We start from the raw sequence: 18,856 nt of genomic DNA on the forward strand, positions 1-18,856 counted from the left end.
CATAGATCTAGGCATGCACACGTCTGGGGTGACATATATGCACTGGATTTTTTTTTATTTTTTTTATTTTAAATCCTACTATGGTGAGCTTGAATTTCACCTCCTCCAGTGCACTACATCTGCAGGCTTGGAGTGACGCCTGACACTGGCAAAAGATGCCGAGAGTGAATGGGGCTGTACTAATCCAGGTACAACCAAATTAGGAAGGCCCACTAAGCTTCAACAAAGACACTCCCTCACCAGAACAGGAATTGGCCTCCTTGGTGCCATATTCGGCCACTGCGTCCCTCGCGATTCCTACAATTAGCCCATGGCCCTCAGTCCCCAGCAGCTGCGGAGCACCTGATCAAGGCGGCAGTCAGACCTGTAACGCAGCAGAGAGTGCTAAGAATCTCTGGACCCAGACAAGCCGCCAATGGAAACTGACCCTGGCAATGTTTAACACCCGAACTCTGTCGAGTGAGGCCAGCTTAGCAGGACTCTTTGAGGAACTATCGGACATTGTTTGGGATGTCATTGGCCTTAGTAAATTAGAACTCATGAAGCTTATACAGTGCTGACTAACAACCATGTCCTCTGCTATACAGGTCTCCCAGATAAGAAGCAATGTGGGGTAGGATTCCCAATCCATAAGGTCATAGCAGGTGACACTGACAAATTCTACAGCACTAATGAGGGGGTAGCAGTAGTCATAATCAAACTTAACAAGAGGTATAGATTAAAGATAGTACTAGCCTACGCTGTAACATCCATTCACGATGATGAGGAAGTAGATCAGATTTATGAAGATGTTGAATTAGCGATAAGAAAAGTGCAAACTCAGTATACTGTAGTAATGGGTGACTTCAATGCAAAAGTAGGGAAAAAGCAGGCTGGTGAACAAGCAATTGGCAACTACGGTGTCGATTCTAGGAACGCTAGAGGAGAGATGAAAGGAATAAGCTTCGAATAATGAACGCCTTTTTCAGGAAGCACAGCAACAGAAAGTGGACCTGGAAAAGCCTTAATGATGAAACAATAAATGAAATTAACTTCATACTTTCTGCTGATCCCAACATAGTGCAGGATGTAGAAGTGATAGGTAGGGTAAAGAGCAGTGATCATAGGTTAGTGGGGGCTAGGATTCACCTCAATTTGAAGAGAGAAAGAGCAAAATTGGTAAAGAAGAAACAGGTCAACCTAGAGGCAGTAAGGGTAAAAGCAGGCAAATTCAGGCTGGTATTTGCAAATAAATATGCAGCCTTAGAACAGAGAGATGATGATGACATAGAGCTAATGAATGAAACCGTAACTCGGCTGGCTTCAGAGGCAGCAATTGAAGTGGGAGGGAAGACACCAAGGCAACCAGTAGGCAAGCTCTCCCAAGTAACGACAAAGAATGAAAGTGTCCAATTCAAGAGATAAGATAGAATTTGCAGAACTGTCAAAACTGATCAACAAGGTGAAAATAAAGGATATTCGAAATTATAACGTGAGAAAGACTGAAGAAGCCATAAAAAATGGACACAGCCTAAAATCAGTGAGAAGGAAACTTGGCATAGGACAACCAAGATGTATGTACTGAAAGATAAGCAGGGTAATATCATCAGCAATCTCAAAGATGTAGTGAAAGCAGTGGAAGAATTCTATACTGACTTGTACAGTACCCAATGCAGCCACGATACCTCCTTTCAAAGTAGTAATGAACAGGTTGCAGAGGCTCCTTCTATAACTAGCAATGAAGTTAGAAAGGCCTTGCGAGACATGAAACGGGGGAAAGCGGCAGGAGAAGATGGACTACTAGTCGATTTAATCAAAGATGGAGGAGATGTAATGCTTGAAGAACTGGCGGCTCTCTATACGAAGGGTCTATCGACTTCAAGGGTCCCAGAAAACTGGAAAAATGCAAACATTATACTAATCCACAAAAAGAGGGACGTTATAGAATTGAAAAATTATAGGTCTATTAGCTTACTCCCATTATTTTATAAAGTATTCACTGAGATAATTTGCGATAATGACAACACTGGACTTTAGCAAACCAAGGGAACAGGCTGACTTCAGGAAGGGATACTCTACTATGGATCACATTCATGTCATTAATCGGGTAATTGAGAAATCCACAGAGTACAATCGGCCTCTCTATATGGCTTTCATAGATTACAAAAAGACATTTGGTTCAGTAGAGATACCTGCAGTCATAGAGGCATTATGTAATTGAGGAGTACAGATAGCTTAGGTAAATATCTTGGAAAATATTTATAGAGATTCCACGGCTACCTTAATTCTACCAAGAAAAGTAGGAAGATACCTGTAAGGAAAGGAGTCAGACAAGGAGACACAATGTCTCCAATGCTATTCACTGTGTGCTTGGAAGAAGTATTCAAGCTATTAAACTGGGAAGGCTTAGGAGTAAGGATCGACGGTAAATATCTCGGCAACCTTCGGTTTGCCGATGACATTGTTCTATTCAGCAACACTGCAGATGAGTTACAACAAATGATTGAGGACCTTAACAGAGAGAGTGTAAGAACGAGGTTGAGGATTAATATGCAGAAGACGAAGATTATAACGATCCATAGCCGGGCAAGAGAACAAGAGTTCAGGATCGCCAGTCAGCCTCTAGAGTCTGTGAAGGAGTATGTTTACCTAGGTCAATTAATCACAGGGAACCCTGATCATGAGAAGGAAATTCACACAAGAATAAAAATGGCTTGGATTGCATACGGCAGACATTGTCAGCTCCTGACTGGAAGCTTACCATTATGACTGAAAAGGAAGGTTAACAATCAGTGCATTTTACCAGTGCTGACATATGGGGCAGAGACTTGGATCGAGACTGACAAAGAAGCTTGAGAACAAGTTAAGGACCGCGCAAAGAGCGATGGGACGAAGAATACTAGGCATAACGTTAATGAGACAGAAAGAGAGCAGTTTAGATCAGAGAGCAAATGGGTATAGCCGATATTCTAATTGACATTAAGAGAAAAAAATGGAGCGGGGCAGGACATGTAATGTGCAGCTGTACAGTTACAGAATGGGTACCACGAGAAGGGAAGCACAGTCGAGAACAGCAGAAGACTAGGTAGGGCAACGAAATTAGAACATTCGCGGGCGCTAGTTGGAATTGGTTGGCACAGGACAGGGGTAATTGGAGATTGCAGGGAGAGGCCTTCGTACGTCCTCTAGTGGATATGAAATAGGCTGATGGTGATGATGCGTTGACGGGGCCTGAACATAATGCACCCTATGCAATACAACACAATTCTCTTTATTTACCAGAATATATCCTGGCTGGACTCCTGGGCTAAAAGCTGCAAGAAAACAGCTTGACGGCCAGGCCCAGGAGACCATTGTTACGTTTCGCCTACGACGCGCGGTATAGCCGGCGCGGATGCAACGGACGCCGGGGCTTCGTTCAAAGCGGCGGACATTTTGGCCCGTTCAGCGCTGCCGCAACGCCTCCCCGCCAAGCGCGTACATGCATGTTTCAATGCCACGTGTATTCGCGTGTGCGTGTGTGTGTGTGTGCATGTTGGTGCCCACGCTTGTCAAAGCGCGGCAGCCGGGGAGAGGAGCTCCCCAAGTGTGAAGCGAGGAGGTCTGACCGGCGCCGGCCTGGCGGATGCGTCACTATTCGTCTCAACGTGCCCGAGCGGCGCCGTCACGTGCGCCCCATCCAGAGCCGTTCCTTCTTGCCCTCAACTCCGAGAGTATAAAAGCAGCTGCCCCCGGACGCCAAGAGAGAGGCTCCGATTTCTTCCGTCGAGTAACGTGCTCTCCCGTCTCTCCACTTCGGTCGACCTGACCGGCCGCTCTTTTGCGGTGCTATAATAAACAAGTTGTTCTGTTAGCAATCGACTCATCCTTTGCCAGGACCTTCGGATGCTTCCAGTTGTGCCCCAGGCCGCCAGGCCAACGCTACCCTTGGGGCTTGCGACCCAGATGCAAGACCATATATACATGGCGACATGCGACAGGTAAACTGATACATGTTTAAAAGCATCACGCACAAAAGTTATTTACACAGATAGTAGAATATCATTATACATTAATTAAGAACGTGCACTCTTACTCGAAAAGAAAAAAAAAAAATAGGTCCTAGCTATGCACTCGATTATTCCCATCAAGTGCACAGATATAAAACCACCCTCCAGGATAATCACGCTACAGACCACTATTGGTTTTGTTGATGGCAGCATGAGGAATAATCGGGATCGAAATTTTCGGTCGCGATTGGCTCCTTTGCGCAAGCTGCAGGATGGAGCCAATCTCGGGCTCAATCGCGATCGAAAGTGCTCATGTGACACCAGTATTAATGAGGGCTTGCAAATCCAGTTCACAGAAGCTGTCGACCCTAGTTAGCGTACGTTTTGCTCTGTTTGTGTTCTTCACTGCGGTAATAAATAAAAAAGCCAAGGTGTCAGAGAGGTACAAATTCCTCCGTCTGGTGCTAGCTGGTGTTCGAATCCACTTGGCACTACGAATTTTTTCACAACTCGCTTCTGGCCTTCGTTGACGAGTCTGGTTTGGTGTTCATACTGTGAAGCCGACGCAGAGGGCTGTCTGACCATCATCCTCTTACTCCTACCTTTCCACCCATTACACCTGAATTCCCAAAGCCACCCAACATAGGCCAAAGTGCCAGCCACAGGTGCCAGCCATCCAATAATGATGTCCATTCATTCGTTTCTTTTCCAATGCTTTTCCACGACCATTAAGGAAGTCCGCGACAGACACCGGCGTTTCCTTCATACGTTCACGTGCTTCGGAGAAAACTGTGAACTCCTTTTCCGCCCATTGTTATTTATTCTTTGGTACTTTTTTTTCATTTCTTTTTCGCTCGCGTGTGCATTTATTTTGGCTACGCCACGCTCTCCATGCTTGGCACCCCAATCTAAAGAGGACAGCCCAGTCAACATCAATATCAATGTAACCTCGCTGTGTTTTTGTTTTGTTCGCATGTGCGTTTGTTTACGATGAGTTTGCGGTTGTTTCGCTCAGAATTCCCACCGGAACGGTAAGTGAAGTGTTGGTTGTTGCAGACATGCTTGTACAGCACGCAGCGAGCGTGCCCCCTGTTCACGTGGCCTCATCGATGGACAAAGTGCCGTGTGATGTTTGCGCGCTTTGCGAACGCGAACTGTCATGTCCGGCATGCACCATTTCTTTCATATGCATAAATATGAGTGCTGTTTTGTTCGAAGTATTTCCGATAGGAACTGTAGAACACGGCGGATACATGGGATTATATAGCCCGCTATTGACGGAAAGAAAAGAACATAAAATAAGTAGTCTTTGAATTTCGTGCGCCGAACTCGTCGAATCACGGAATGACCTGTGACGCAATACCTATGTGGGTGTAGCGCTACGAAACGCTCGTGCCTACGCACTGATGCTGTCGGCGATGTGCCGACCCACTCGCCCCTTTTCGCAGGCTGAGGTTATTTTACATCATACCTCCTCCTTATCAGACTTGCAGCATGCGCATTGATCAGATGACCTTGCAAGCCTAACCGTGTCGAAAGATATCGCTAATGCTAGAGCAGCGAGAACGTTTACTTGTCTCTTAAGAAGCGTGTATTCTCTTGTAGTTGAGAACCATTAACGAGGGTAACAATTGTTGAGCCAGGGGATTGATTTTCTAACGATTCATTTATTCTTAAATTATTTTCGCCTTTCATCATTGGCTCCTCGGATGTCGCTTGGGCGCCTCTTTTGACCTATGGCATACTCCATATCCTACCGCTGGGATCGGCAACTCTGCGCGAAACACGCGAAAACAGTGAAAAAGTAAGTTGACCATTACAAAATACAGGCGGACTTTAAAATAAATACGATTAATCAATAGAGACTGTGGGAGACGGGGAAGAATGAGCAGATTTGAAGATCCAACGACAGAACACGCGACCGTTGCCCGTTTTGAAACTGCGTTTATGCGCCGACAGTGTTCAGACTCCCATAGAATAACAAAAAAAAAAATTCTACAACATTGTGACCTGTGGCATGCATTGAGGTCAGAACGCAAGGGCTGCCGATTACAGGGACATGCATATTAAGCTTTAAGATTTTGCACTTACCGTTGCACTGTTCTTGCTCAAATATCACATCACACTTTGTGGTCTACATTGTTCAATGCAACAGTTGCCACTGTTACTTGCTGGTCTGGTTTTTTAAGAGAAACAATTCAAAGTTTGCTTTGTTTACGGAGATGCAAGCTGCTATGAAGTGGCTATAGCATAAACTTGTCACTGCCTTCCAGCAGCTGCAGAAAGCCATTTGGAGAGAGTTGCCGCCTGTTCCAGAGGAGCGGGAAACGTGCAGCAACTCTCCCTGAATGGTGTTCATGACCTGAAAGTATGAGGCATGCAGCATTAAAAGGTGCACAAAATGAGCACTTCTTGCTATGCAAGATAAGCACCAAAGGGTCCAAATTTTGCGGAGCATACTGGCAAGGCAGTGTAGCCAGCATGCTCGGCACCTTTTAATGCTCACCAAGGTAGCGTTTGCCAACAGCGAGATTCACCAGAGGATGTTTGAAAACTCTTGACTAGGAGGACAGCTACAAGGCAATAGCCTCCGGCACCCTAATATTTGCGACAGTGCTTCAAAGGTTGTAAACATGGCCAAAATATGGGCTGCAAGTTTGTGCAGCATGAAACAAGCAGCTGCGTACTCACCATCCTGGTGAGAGGCACAAACATGCTGTAGCTGCACCACAACCACATGTCAATTCCACTACCTCCCATTACTGAACACAGGTGTTGACCACCATCTAGAAGTTTGTAACACTACAAATTTCAGACTTAACGGACATTAGACAACTTGAACCAGTTTTTGAGTGTCCTAGCAAGTTTGAATTAGTGGAAGTCCAGCACATCTCAAAACCTTAATTGCACCCTTTTACTTGGTATGCTTTGGCTACATGCAGTAGTGCTACTAACAGCACCTTCCTTACTTGAAGCACTTCAGAAATTCACTAGCAATGCACTGAAGCAGAGACAAAATTCATATGCAGGAATTTATTTTTCTTAGGATTACAGAAAAAAAATGAAACATTGGTCTCGATGTTCCCAATGCACGAAAAACTTCAAAAATTTGCAGATCCAAAACTTCCATGCAGAAGGAGATGGCTTCAAGATCTCCTATTGCATTTAAGAAATTTGGTCCGTGATCCATTCCGTAGTCAAATCCGTACAGAGCTACCGGTGTTTCTCACTAAATAGAAAAAAATACCTCAACCTTCAAGCACCCTATTTGCCCAACAACAGCTGAGCCATTAAAACTTTGCACCTGGAAATATTTAAGGCATTCACAGGAACTGTTCATAACAGCGTAGAAATGCAGTAGACTACAATGACACATGATGTCTGTATTTGTTTCTCACATAAAGAAGGAACAGTTTCAAATGTTTAAAAATAGAAAAAAGGCTTGACTAGTAGAATGTGCTAACGGTGGAGGATGTCGTACAAAAAAGGGCACGTATGTAGAAAGGTTTTAAGAGCAGAGCCGGGGGGTGGTATTAAAATGGTCTTAAGAAAACTACAAAAGGCAGCACTGGATTTTAAATCCTTGCCCATGTATGCCATCTGTACAGGTAAAACTAATAAATATACCCCCGAAGAACTCTAGTAAGAAAAAAAATCACGCTGGTATCGCAGCACTTTGTGGACTACAGGGCTTTGAGAATAGATTGCCCCTGTAAAATAAAAACACTTGTTCGAGCAGAAAAAAAGAAACATGTACACAAGACGTGCTGGAGTAGGTAAACAACCTCCACAAGAGCATAAAAATAAAGGACTAGCAATTGAAAAAGGCACACGATCAACAATGAACATCCACCCTGCCAGTGCATCTCAACCTCTCCTGAGGCAAATTAATTTTTTTTTCTATGTTAGTACTCCGTACTAGTAACGGGCAATAAAGAAAGGGAAACCATCCACAGACACCAAGAAAAAACGGCACAGCAGCAGAGAGGATGAACATATGGGACACTTATCCCTTTTTCTTGCACAAAACAATAGGTATAGCACTTTTTTTTTTAGTTATTTAACAAAGGGAAGGAAAAACAATAACAACCACGCATAACAACCAGTGCACACGGTGTAGAAAACATGAGAAATAAAAGTTCCCCTATCTCTCTCTCCAATTATCTTCGGTGGAGAGAGGAAAAAGGCAGGATGGCAACAAAAAGGTAACAGCAAGAGGGTTAAAACAGAGCGCAAAAGAAGAGTAACAGCGGCAGAAAATATGTACACAAACAACAGGGGGGTTAAAACAAACACGAGGGCGGGATCACGCTGAATAAGGAGAAATGCTCGAGCAAGGAGGCTGCTTCCTAAAGAAAAGGGCTGCTGGGGTATAAAGTTGGCCGGTGGAGGGATGTCGCTCAGCGTGTGTTGGCTTTGTTGCGCATCAGGGGCTTGTGGTTGCGCATTCCATCAACGTTGTGGTGCCAATTCCAGCAGGTGCGGCAGAAGTAGCGGAAGCAGACCATGTCGCGGCAAAAGACTGGGCCTGGCTGCTTGTTGCACGAAGAGCACATGGAGTCCTCCAGGTAGGGATCCACTTGCACCTGCATGCAATCCGAAACTGTACTTGTGCGCCTCTACAGCCAGATTTGCCCATTCCACCATCACAATGTGCTACTGAAAATAATGTTTAAGACATGCCAGCAGTTTGCAATCTCGTGCTGCACTTCACTGCCAATGAAAAGCACTTTGAAATCTTAGTGGTATTCTGTAGTTTCAGAGACCGCATAGCACACCTCTATTGAAACTATGGTCCTCTGAAAGCATCGTGTTCCCTTACTTTGAAGGGAGCTCTGGCATGACTGTGTGAAGAGGTTGCCATTATAGGAGTCTTGGATTGTCAACCAAATCAACTCAATTTCTTATCTTAAATGCTAGTATACCCCTTTCAGTCATGGTGTCTCCATATGAAGATGCAACTTTGTTGAGATTTTCATGAAAAAGCGAAGGAGTGACTGCACACTGGTACGGTTAATATTCGAGACATACATAAATGCAGTGAACGCCATCTGATATGAAGCGGCAAAACACTACTGGAGAAAAAGATGTTTCGAGACGAACAACTCCATGTTTTACGAAAGCTTCGGTCTGTTGATGTTTGAATTTGTCTTTTGCAGAAGCCTCAATCAGTCAGAACAGTAAAAACACCCTGTTTTATGTAAAGAAAGAGCTACCTTTAATGAAAAAGTTACTCGATACTCATGGTTCTCTTAATGAATAGCTTTGATCCTGTTTTCATCCGCGTCTATTCGTAGACAGCGCGACTTATTTTTTTTTTACTACGCTGGCGACCCATAGCTACCACACAAAAATTTTGAACTACCGACAGTTTTTGCACTTGTGCTATCTAGTTCACCGTCGAAGAATTAAACAGAGTTTCTTAGCATCTTTTTAATTTTGAGTGGTGGCAATTTTTAGATGTACAAATCACTGTATGCACTGTTTGATCATGAAGATGGTAAACGCTCATGTTTTCAGACCATCAAACAAATGACGTTGGTCTGGCAATTATGTCGCATCCTTGAATGGTTGTTCGGATATGAGACTCCTAGTTTGATGCCAGATCAATAGAATTTTGTTCGGGTGAAGCTGACCCGCAGGAGCAGTATGGACTCTTGTGTTTGATAATTTTGTTGGCGCTGCAATTTAGCATTGTTTCTTTTAATTTCATTCCTGAATAGCTCATTTTGAGTCGCTGTCCTTGCTCTAAACATAATGTGATTGTGTGAGGTAGGATGCGAAGAACCACTGGCCCTAGCAAGTCCAGTCGCCATAGAAGTGTACAAGAAGTGTGGCAAATACCAGGGCCACTGCCAGAAATGTGACTTTTTCCAGTGCATTGCAGCTGAGAAGGACTGTTTCTTAGAATATCACAACCTGTGAACCCGTTGGGACACCACTCGCACAACCTTGAATACACAATTGACCTCCTTTCTGTAAACTGGCATAGCGCACTTGCAAAAAAAAGTATCGAGTCACAATGTCCCCCTATAAGGACACAATCGAATTAGTGTAGTAATGTTCCTAGAGGGGAATTTTTTTCTTCGGACTCTGGACACCTAAAATGCCAATACCTGCAAGTTCTAAAACTTCCCTGCAGAATACCATAATTCGTGACTGAAGGGGATACACACCTTTTTTGAAAATCGAGGAGTCTTTATCTCCACGAATGATGCAGCCACAGCCTTCAGGTAGCTCTTCTGGTTGTTGAATGTCACCCTGCCAGACCCTGTATTGATGAAAAAAAAAAAACACTGACATGGCAGTAGGAGGGTACCAGACAAGCAGTACAGGTAGCCGGATGCATCACAGTTAAACTGTGCACAAAGTGTAAATACAGTCGAGCCTTGCTTAATTCGACCTGGACAGGACCGACGAAAATGGGTTAATTTAACCGGCGGGCTGAATTAGACAAGATGAAAACATCAAAACGCACAGCTGATTAATTTGGCAATGTTTGCCAGATTCTAATACGCACCAGAAACAAATGCGTGCCCACTTTCTATGTGTCCAAAGTAGAAAAATGTAGAGGTACCATTAAAACTCCTAAACAACTAAATTTATGAGAGCCAGAATTTTTTAGCAAAAATGGGCAAGGGTCTAAAATATGTGTTGCACAGTGGCGACCGGTTTCCTGAAGTCACCTTCGCCGCACGGTATTTTGAAGTAGACTTTGCCGCAATACAGCCATATTTGGCAAAGCATGCAAATGCTGTGTGGCTTAATTTTAAAAGAAAAAGGCACGCATTAGAATGGGGTAAATGCTGTAATCAAACATCGCAAGCCATGCTTATTGCTTGAAAATCTTCCTCGGACAAGTCGAAAAAAGAAAGTCAAGGGTACATGGGTATCTCCACGTCAGTGAATGCGAAAACATTGCAACGTCTTCCCGGCGACGACCCGTTTTACAAAACGTACTGGTATTATTTTCACGTTGCCTTGAATCATTTATTGCATCGCATGCCTGGGCCTCTTTTGTGTACTTGCGTGGACGTCCATAGGAGCTAGGTGCGGCTACTGACTGAGGAGTTGAAGACGAAGGTTCGTCCATCGGAGTGCATGACAGAACTTGCCGAAATCACTGCACCAACTGGCAGTGCCATGATGCCCGTCACTGAATACAGAATATAGATCGGCCATCAGCGCAGTCTGTGACCACGTGACCATCTCCGTTGAAGGTTTGTCATCAGAGTGCACAACAGAACTCACCGAAATCACCGCATCGAGCACTGTCAGTGCCTCTGCAGAGGGAGGGGCAGTATGGGAACACTGGCATGATGAGCGGCATCGGAGCCAGCTATGGAAGAAGAACGCGTGAGCAGTGGCCTGAGCTCGTCTGGCCACGTGACTTTTTGTACGTCTCTGGCCATGCCACCAGATTTTCCGTTTCAGGAGCCATACAATGCATTTGCATTAATAGCCATTTTTGACGGGATATTGAAGTGTATTAAATACATTCACTGTCCCCTAATTTTTGCCAAGACTGATGCTGCCAGTAAGGGGTTGCTATTGGGGCCACCATAAGGATCAAGCACATGCGTCCTGACTGGTCAAGTTCAAGTTATCCAGCGAAGACCAATTTTATGATCGAAATAATGAAAGCTTTGTCCCATAGTAATGCAAGAGCATCAGCTGATACTGTTGCTCATGATTGAATTAACCAAAAATCATGTTAACCGGAGTCGAATTAATGAACGTTTACTGTATACACAAATCTGCTCTGGATGATCAGCCTGCCATTCATCCACAAAATGCCTATAGAAAGGATAAATTGTGGTATGAAGATCTCATGCACATTTGAAATGGATGCTCATGGCCGCAGAAATCGGAGTTGGTAGCATACTATACCAAGGTAGTTGGCACTGCCATCCGACAGCGCTTTAGCTTTTCTTGAATTTATGAGCCTGCTTCTGCAACATGTTCCACAACATGGGATGTAGCTTATGACTACCCATGCATCTACTTGAAGCACGTCACCAAAGGAATCTGAACAGCCAGCCAATCAACATTGCTAATGTTTATTATAGCAATATGCGTTCATTTGACACTGCAGTTAAGCTGCAATATTTGAAAATTTCCCCCATTTCATAGTTTGGCCTCCCAAGATAGCACGAAGCAGCCAGTTATAGGCGAGAACACCCATAAAGGCTTGAATGGTCAACACATGCTTGCGTTCAATATCTATCTGATCATTGCTGGCTGCGAAATTGCACCTACGCCCTTTACCAGCTGTTCTGTGCGTTTGCAACTTGTTCACTGCTAAACACTAGCACCATCCGATAAATGGCCCTTTATGCAGAAAGAGTTTCAGTGTGCGTAAATGTCACCACTGCACTGCAACATTCCCCTGCAATGCATGCATGCGAGGGATTTTTCTTTAGTGTCTGTGCCACCTGTTATTTGTGGCCTGTTGTCATGGCTGGCACACTGCTTACTGCCTAGACATGGCAGCATGTTTCTTGCCTTCGTGAGACAGGCATTTTTTCTGCAGAGGGAAGAACAGGTGTGGAATATTTTTTGGAAGGAGCTTGTTTCGAGTTATTAAACATCCACTGGATCTAAAGCTGCACAATGAGTTATCAGAGACAGTGGCATAGCCAGAAATTTTTCATGGGGGGGGGGGGCACTGATCAGAGGTGCCATAGCGGAGAACTCCAGAATAATTTTTACCCTCTAATGTTCTTTGACGTGCAAGGGTTTTTAAATCCCTCCCCTCCTTACTGGCATTCGGAATGCAATCCCATGACCCCATGCTCAGCAGCAGAGCATGCTGAATCCAACTTCCCTCCATCATGCTGGAAAGGGCAGCAGTGCTGTTACTGGGCATGTGGGCACCAAGATTGAATAACAAAAGGACAGATTAGGAATAGGAAAACAGCAAACGAACCAGGGAAGGTTTCATTTCTTACCATTAATTCACTTTGCAGCTACTAATTCCTTGCTAATCACTTTCCTAAGCTTTAACTTGCTTAATTGCTTTCATACTGAGGAACCCATACACATTCCCCTTTTATGAAGAATCACTTTCTGTATTTCACCTGCCCTTTTTAAAAAACCCTTCACAGATGTAGGCCAATCTGACAATTTATACATCAAAGACAGTGAAGCTGTTAAGCTAGTTCTTACACCCTTCGGCAATAGTGCTAGTAGTCTTATTTCTCATGGCCTTGCTCGAACTCTGCAGCAGTTGCCTGCCGCTGCATTTGAGCGCAGTTGAGGTTGATATGGTTGAGGGGACAAGCGAAAGTCAATTTAAACAGAGTATAATAAAAGGTAGACCAGGTCATGATACCCTTAGAATAAAGCCAGTTATATATGAGAGCACATGATGGGTGCCAAAGCAAGCAAAATAAATGCAGTTGAGGGCAGCTGAGAGATGTGACGAGATTACAAAGCTTGCAAGAATAAGGTCAGTGTGGTTAACGTAGTACAGGAGTAATTTGAAATCTCAAGGACAGATTTTTGCCCTGCACGCACCCTGAGCAATGGTGCATGCAGGACAAAAATCTGTACCTCTGCTCAGGGTGCGTTTGATAAAGTGCGCAGTGCATAATTTCGGCGGTAATGGCGGTGTGCCAGTAGAAGGCGCAGGTGGTATCTTCAGCTATGCACTTGTGCATTGTGAATACTCGATCAGAAGTCTGTACATTGGCTATGCTTTGTAAGCGAGAGGAGCTAGCATAAATGCACCTTGTCATTGCTAGAACTACAGCTGCACATACCCGCAGCTGCTTTTCTGCACAATGCATACACACTGATTTGCAGCACATTGGGGGGACGCATTGTGAAGCAAATGTCACTATACATTCCAGGATTATTTGACCCGCATGTTGCCTTCTATAACAAAAGCCATAAACTAGTAAAGCCTGATATGCCTGAAAGGCATAATACTGGATTATCTATGTTTGCCCATAACACAGAAGGGGGTTAATCTTGGCTTATACGGCTGCTGCCCATGACCGTCGCAATACAGCATGATGTTCAGAGCACACAGACAATATTGCTGGTGCTGCAAGGCTACAGCAACGCATACTTGCAGCATTAAAAATTAAATTGAAGTTTTACATGCCAAAACCGCAATATGATAACGCAATATGCAGTGAGGGACTCTGGATGAATGTTGACCAGCTGGGGTTCTTTAACCTGCACGTACATCTAAGTATGTACACAACATTCTTAGATCTCGCCTCCATCAAAATGTGGCTGCTGTGGCCGGAATCAAACCCACGACCTCAAGCTCAGCAGCACTACGCCAAAACTACTAAGCTATCGCCGTGGGTGTACTTGCTACACTGCCGTCTATGTTAGTGCCACTGAATCACTGAATTCGTGGAATGCAAACCCATCCACAAAAATGCACATGCAGAGCAATGAGAAAAGGTGTGGCAGAAGCCTTCCTCACCAATTGGGTACTTGTACTTGTCCGTGTCAATGCCCGCATACAGGACTCCCCCAAAGAGTTCTTCCATTACAAGGGCCAGGCCCTGTGCATTGAGCATGCCATGCAGGGCTCCCACAAACACAGTCTTTGCCGGGTCCAGCCGCTGTGATGGGCAGCGCACATAATTGCTGTCACTCAGCACCCATGGAATCACTTGCACCTCCTTGCAACGCATGCGGCGCGATGATATTTTGTAGTACCAGTTGCCACCATTCATGAAGTCCTGACTGCATGACCGCAGCAGCATCTTGACCTGCTTCTCATTCTCAAAGATAATGTACACATAGCCCGCCTTGGGGGGAAAGCTCTGGCTCCGCTCGCGGCTTGGCCACTGCACCTTTATGTTGCCGAAGGAGGCAAAAGCCTCTATGAGGCCCGGCTCAGATATGTCCCAGGGCACTCCTCCCAGGAACACCTTGCATGACAGGGATGAGCTCTTGAGAGTACGCGGAGGCAAGGTCCCACTCCAGCAGCAGCTGGCCTCAGAGAAACCTGCGGGCATCGAATGTCGCAACATCAGTATCAGTTGCACTGAATGCATAGTAGGTTGTAAAAGCAGGCAGGATGACAACGTCTTTTTAGCAATGACACAGGTTGAATTGCAGTTAATAGTACGACCCATCATTTTTTTTACATTGCTTAGTCCACCAAGGCATTTGACAATTTTTTGGCCACAACATTTCGGCATATGATTTTGAGGTTTCTGGTTCTGCCAATGCAGCTTGTCTGGCAATTTTTGAGCAGTATTCATAGACCCCAAAAAATATTTTAAATGCAGTCTAATTTATATATGTTATGCTTCAGTTTGATTCTAACAGCCATGTAAAGACTTACATGTACCCTGAAAGACAAAAACAATAAAGAAATAAATGTAACTCTCTAAAACAAACAATTTCCATCCTTTCTCTTCCAATTTTGTCACTGTTGTGTACCATATATAGATGAAGCATTACTTGCCATTCTTTTACGTGATTACATGACATCAAAAGCTCTCAATATGCTCATTTACACCGACGTAACTTGTTTTTTCTTCCCTTTTTTGCACAGCACAGTGTCTCGATTCCCTTCGGCCCATATGGAATGCTGCACTTCAAAAGTCCCTAGACGACCATATCCCCATTATGCCATTTGCTACCTGTCCTAGCATTAAGCAGTCAGTGTGGCCCATCAGTTTTCAAAGTCAACCTTATGTAGCTGACATCAAGCCGTTGTGTAATAATTGACTTCAAACCCCCAGATTACATCCTCATAACTGTTATGTAAGACACTCAGGCTTACACCAGGCTCAGGCAACTCCAGTTTTGTCCTCAATATTTTCTAAAAAGCTATTAGCTTAGATTTAAGTAATGTTGTAAACAGAGTACTAAGCCTGTGTGCAGATTGATTATCTTCTGTATTTTTGTCCTTTTGTGGAGAACACCATGTTCAAATCAATAATGTGGTCTGGCATTCTTTTGCAGAACAGTACCAGCAACCATTTTCAGTTCAAAATAATTAGAGCGAACAGCTCCAAACGTGCATCTAGTAGGGGGGCATGCGAATATTAAACACATAACATCAGTCAAATATATTTTGTAGTATTTGAACTCAATTTCTATAATAAGGTGTATGAAATTTCAAATTTCAAAAGCTAATGTGGTAACAAATATTTGAAACAAAACAACTATATATTTACACTATTCTAATGCACCCTTGAGTCTGGCTAGACGATTTTCGCAGGCTTAGAGCCCAATTACTGAAAGAAATAGCATGTCCCCACGTCCACTATTAGAAAAAAATGAAATGTGCTGAATTTACCTTAACATGAGGGAAACTTTTTAAGATATGCTTTCACAATGAAAGCAGTGCACAGTCATCACCATTTGCATTTCACGGGCTATAGAAACTAAGCACACAAGGTGGTATTCTCGAGCAATCACTTTTAGAGATACTGAGCTATCACTTTCATGAGATTTTATATGACTCTGCACTGGACTTCTTGAAATATGCGGCCGAGAGCATTCCTGGCACTCTCCAAAGATAGCCAGCTTGGCTCAGTGGCAGAAACTGTGGCCATAAACTTGGGCACGTCCGGGGCTGAGTCGTGCGAAATCTTATAGGAAGTGATAGCATCTCAGAAAGTAATCTGAGTTTTGCACAAAATTAACCTACAGCAACCCTCCAAGAAACATGCCCCGCCGGCCCATATGATGGTGAGGAAACGGTGACTGCTCTGATCGTATGCCATTTCCAACACTGCGAGTACAGTCGATTTTATATTCTATTGAACATGCAGGCAATTTTTAGACCCATTCTTTTTAGAGAAAAGGTGTGCGTTAGATTCGTGTAAATATGGTAATACTGCTGGCAGTGCGATAGCAGGTGTGATCCTTTGCTTTTCTAACCTGCAAGTGTGTACCTGATCTTGTGCTACTTGGCACATTCCAGTCGTAGAATTTAACACACAAGGTAAGCTCAGTTGATTACTAAGCTATGCAGGAAAGCAAACTTCTGAACTAGAGGCACGTGTTTGGGAGCAGCAAGGCTACAAGCCAGCACAACAAAAGCTAAAGTGGGCGATAGCATAAAGGAGTTCAACTGCAACAAGGTTGCATTTTCAAGGAATAAGTCCAACGTGCCAGCTTGCCAGCAAATGTGCCAGCTTCACCCTGCAAACCCATCTTGCCCCTAACACACTGCTTCTGCCTAGCATCTTTGAAATAGCGCAATGGGCAATCCATTATCGCGATATGAGCCCAAGCAACACCTGGGACATGCACAGATGCCATGGGCAATCTGCAATGGGTGTTAGCATGATGCCTGTGCCTATCACATTATGCTAAAGGCACTGTTCTAAATATTCGAGTACAGGTGCATTACACATTCTTTGTTGGGGTTGTAATTCAAGCAGAAATTTTATAGCGAAGCTGTGTATGGCAAACTGATTCCGGCGCAACCTCACGTGCGAAAAGAAAAGAGAAAGAGGCGCACGATTAGCCAACATCACCTAGATAGCATAACACAGATTTACTCCAATCTATGACGTCATGCTACCTGGCCTGAAATTTCCATTGACAAGGCTGGCATGATGAAAGTGGTGACGTCAGAATCTAATGGAGATGCTCCTGAGTAGCCAATAGTAATTTTATGGCAGTCAGGCCAGGTAACATGATGTCATAGATTGGAATGAAAAGGCTTTGTGCTATCTAGGTGGTGGTGGATTAGCAGCACCAGTAGTGATGCTGTTGCTCTTTGTCACAGACAGGCGCGCATGCAGCAGTTTCTCTCCGGCTCCAAAATGGGTAGGCCATGCTTCATACATACTCCTTAGGAGCAGGCAGCTTTCAATCGGCAAAGTAGCGAGCAGAACCTCCCGGGGAATGAGGTTGTCTACGCCATGCCGATGCTGCATCCCGGGCACAGTAGGCTTGTGCAGCCGAGTGCAAGCAGCAACTGCGTACCGAGGATCTGGCAGCCTACCAAGCCGTCACTTAATGAACCGTCGGGATTAACCCAGTGTTAAACACCGGGGCTGCACGTTTCAGCTTTGCTGGTAACCATCTGTACAGCTTGCTTGGGCGGTGATTTTTATTTCAAGCAATCGCAGATGCCCTCCCCCATGTTCACATGCCGCATTACTCTACCGTGTGTTCCATTCTTGCAAATGCAGTGTTTCAATGACAGCGAGTCAGTCACGTCTCACACTAAAGGAAAACAAGGGGTGAGCTGTGCTACAAAATGCAAGAGAAAAAGTTTGTTTTCATGCTCCTTTTGTAAGCACAGATCACAGCAAACAGTATGTACATCATCACTTCATTTTAGTTGCCAGATGCCTCTGAGCTAATGGGCATTTGATGCTGTATAGCAGGGTGCACACAGGCCCTTGAAACTGAAAAGTATGTTTTCAAGGCCCTTGGAAATCCTGGAATTCTTTTTTTCCTTGAAAACCCTTGAATTTCTTAAGTGTGACTGTTTAAGATCAATTTCATGACCCGCTCTGTATGGCAGATCAGCATGGACCCAGCAAACTTCTCATTTTAGAAAAGATGGCAGAGTAAAATACGAAAAGAATGCGAGCTGTCACACCCGCCTGCATGCCACACACATGCCTTTGAACCGCACACCCTGCACGGCACACCTTTATCGCCCTCTCTCCCTTCGCCGTCAGACTCGTGCTTCAAAGGAGTGGAAGGGAGATGGGAGAAAGGTGCACGAGGTTGACGATGCAGCGAGGTCATGCCGCATTGGTTGCTCAGTACAAAAGTGGTTGCGGCAGGCCCTAGTTTTTTTTTCATGTCGCCCTTGCGCCGTTCTTAGAGGAGATTGTGCCAGCTTCAAAGCATGGGCGAGCAAAAATGGCCGATAGCGTCCACAGTGGGTGATGCTATCAGCTGCAGCAGCGAGTGGACACAAAAGCGCTTTGCAG

The 18,856-nt window shown here is 44.5% G+C and overlaps 1 protein-coding gene across 4 annotated transcripts in view; it reads right to left on the reverse strand.

Annotated features, from left to right (window-relative positions):
• Positions 1-6,986: 6,986 nt before the first annotated feature.
• Positions 6,987-18,856, reverse strand: part of LOC126531506 (cytoplasmic polyadenylation element-binding protein 1-like) — a 33,052-nt gene continuing 21,182 nt past the window's right edge. For all 4 annotated transcript variants that reach the window (XM_050179050.3, XM_050179051.3, XM_050179048.3 and 1 more), the window contains exons 7-9: positions 14,413-14,943; positions 10,145-10,239; positions 6,987-8,554 (exon numbers count right to left, since the gene is read on the reverse strand). In XM_050179050.3, coding sequence (XP_050035007.1) covers positions 8,369-8,554; positions 10,145-10,239; positions 14,413-14,943 — 812 coding nt within the window. In that variant the 3' untranslated portion in view covers positions 6,987-8,368. The remainder of the gene's footprint in view (positions 8,555-10,144; positions 10,240-14,412; positions 14,944-18,856) is intronic.

The sequence above is a fragment of the Dermacentor andersoni genome, chromosome 5 (assembly GCF_023375885.2).
Source record: "Dermacentor andersoni chromosome 5, qqDerAnde1_hic_scaffold, whole genome shotgun sequence".
NCBI lineage: Eukaryota > Metazoa > Arthropoda > Arachnida > Ixodida > Ixodidae > Dermacentor > Dermacentor andersoni.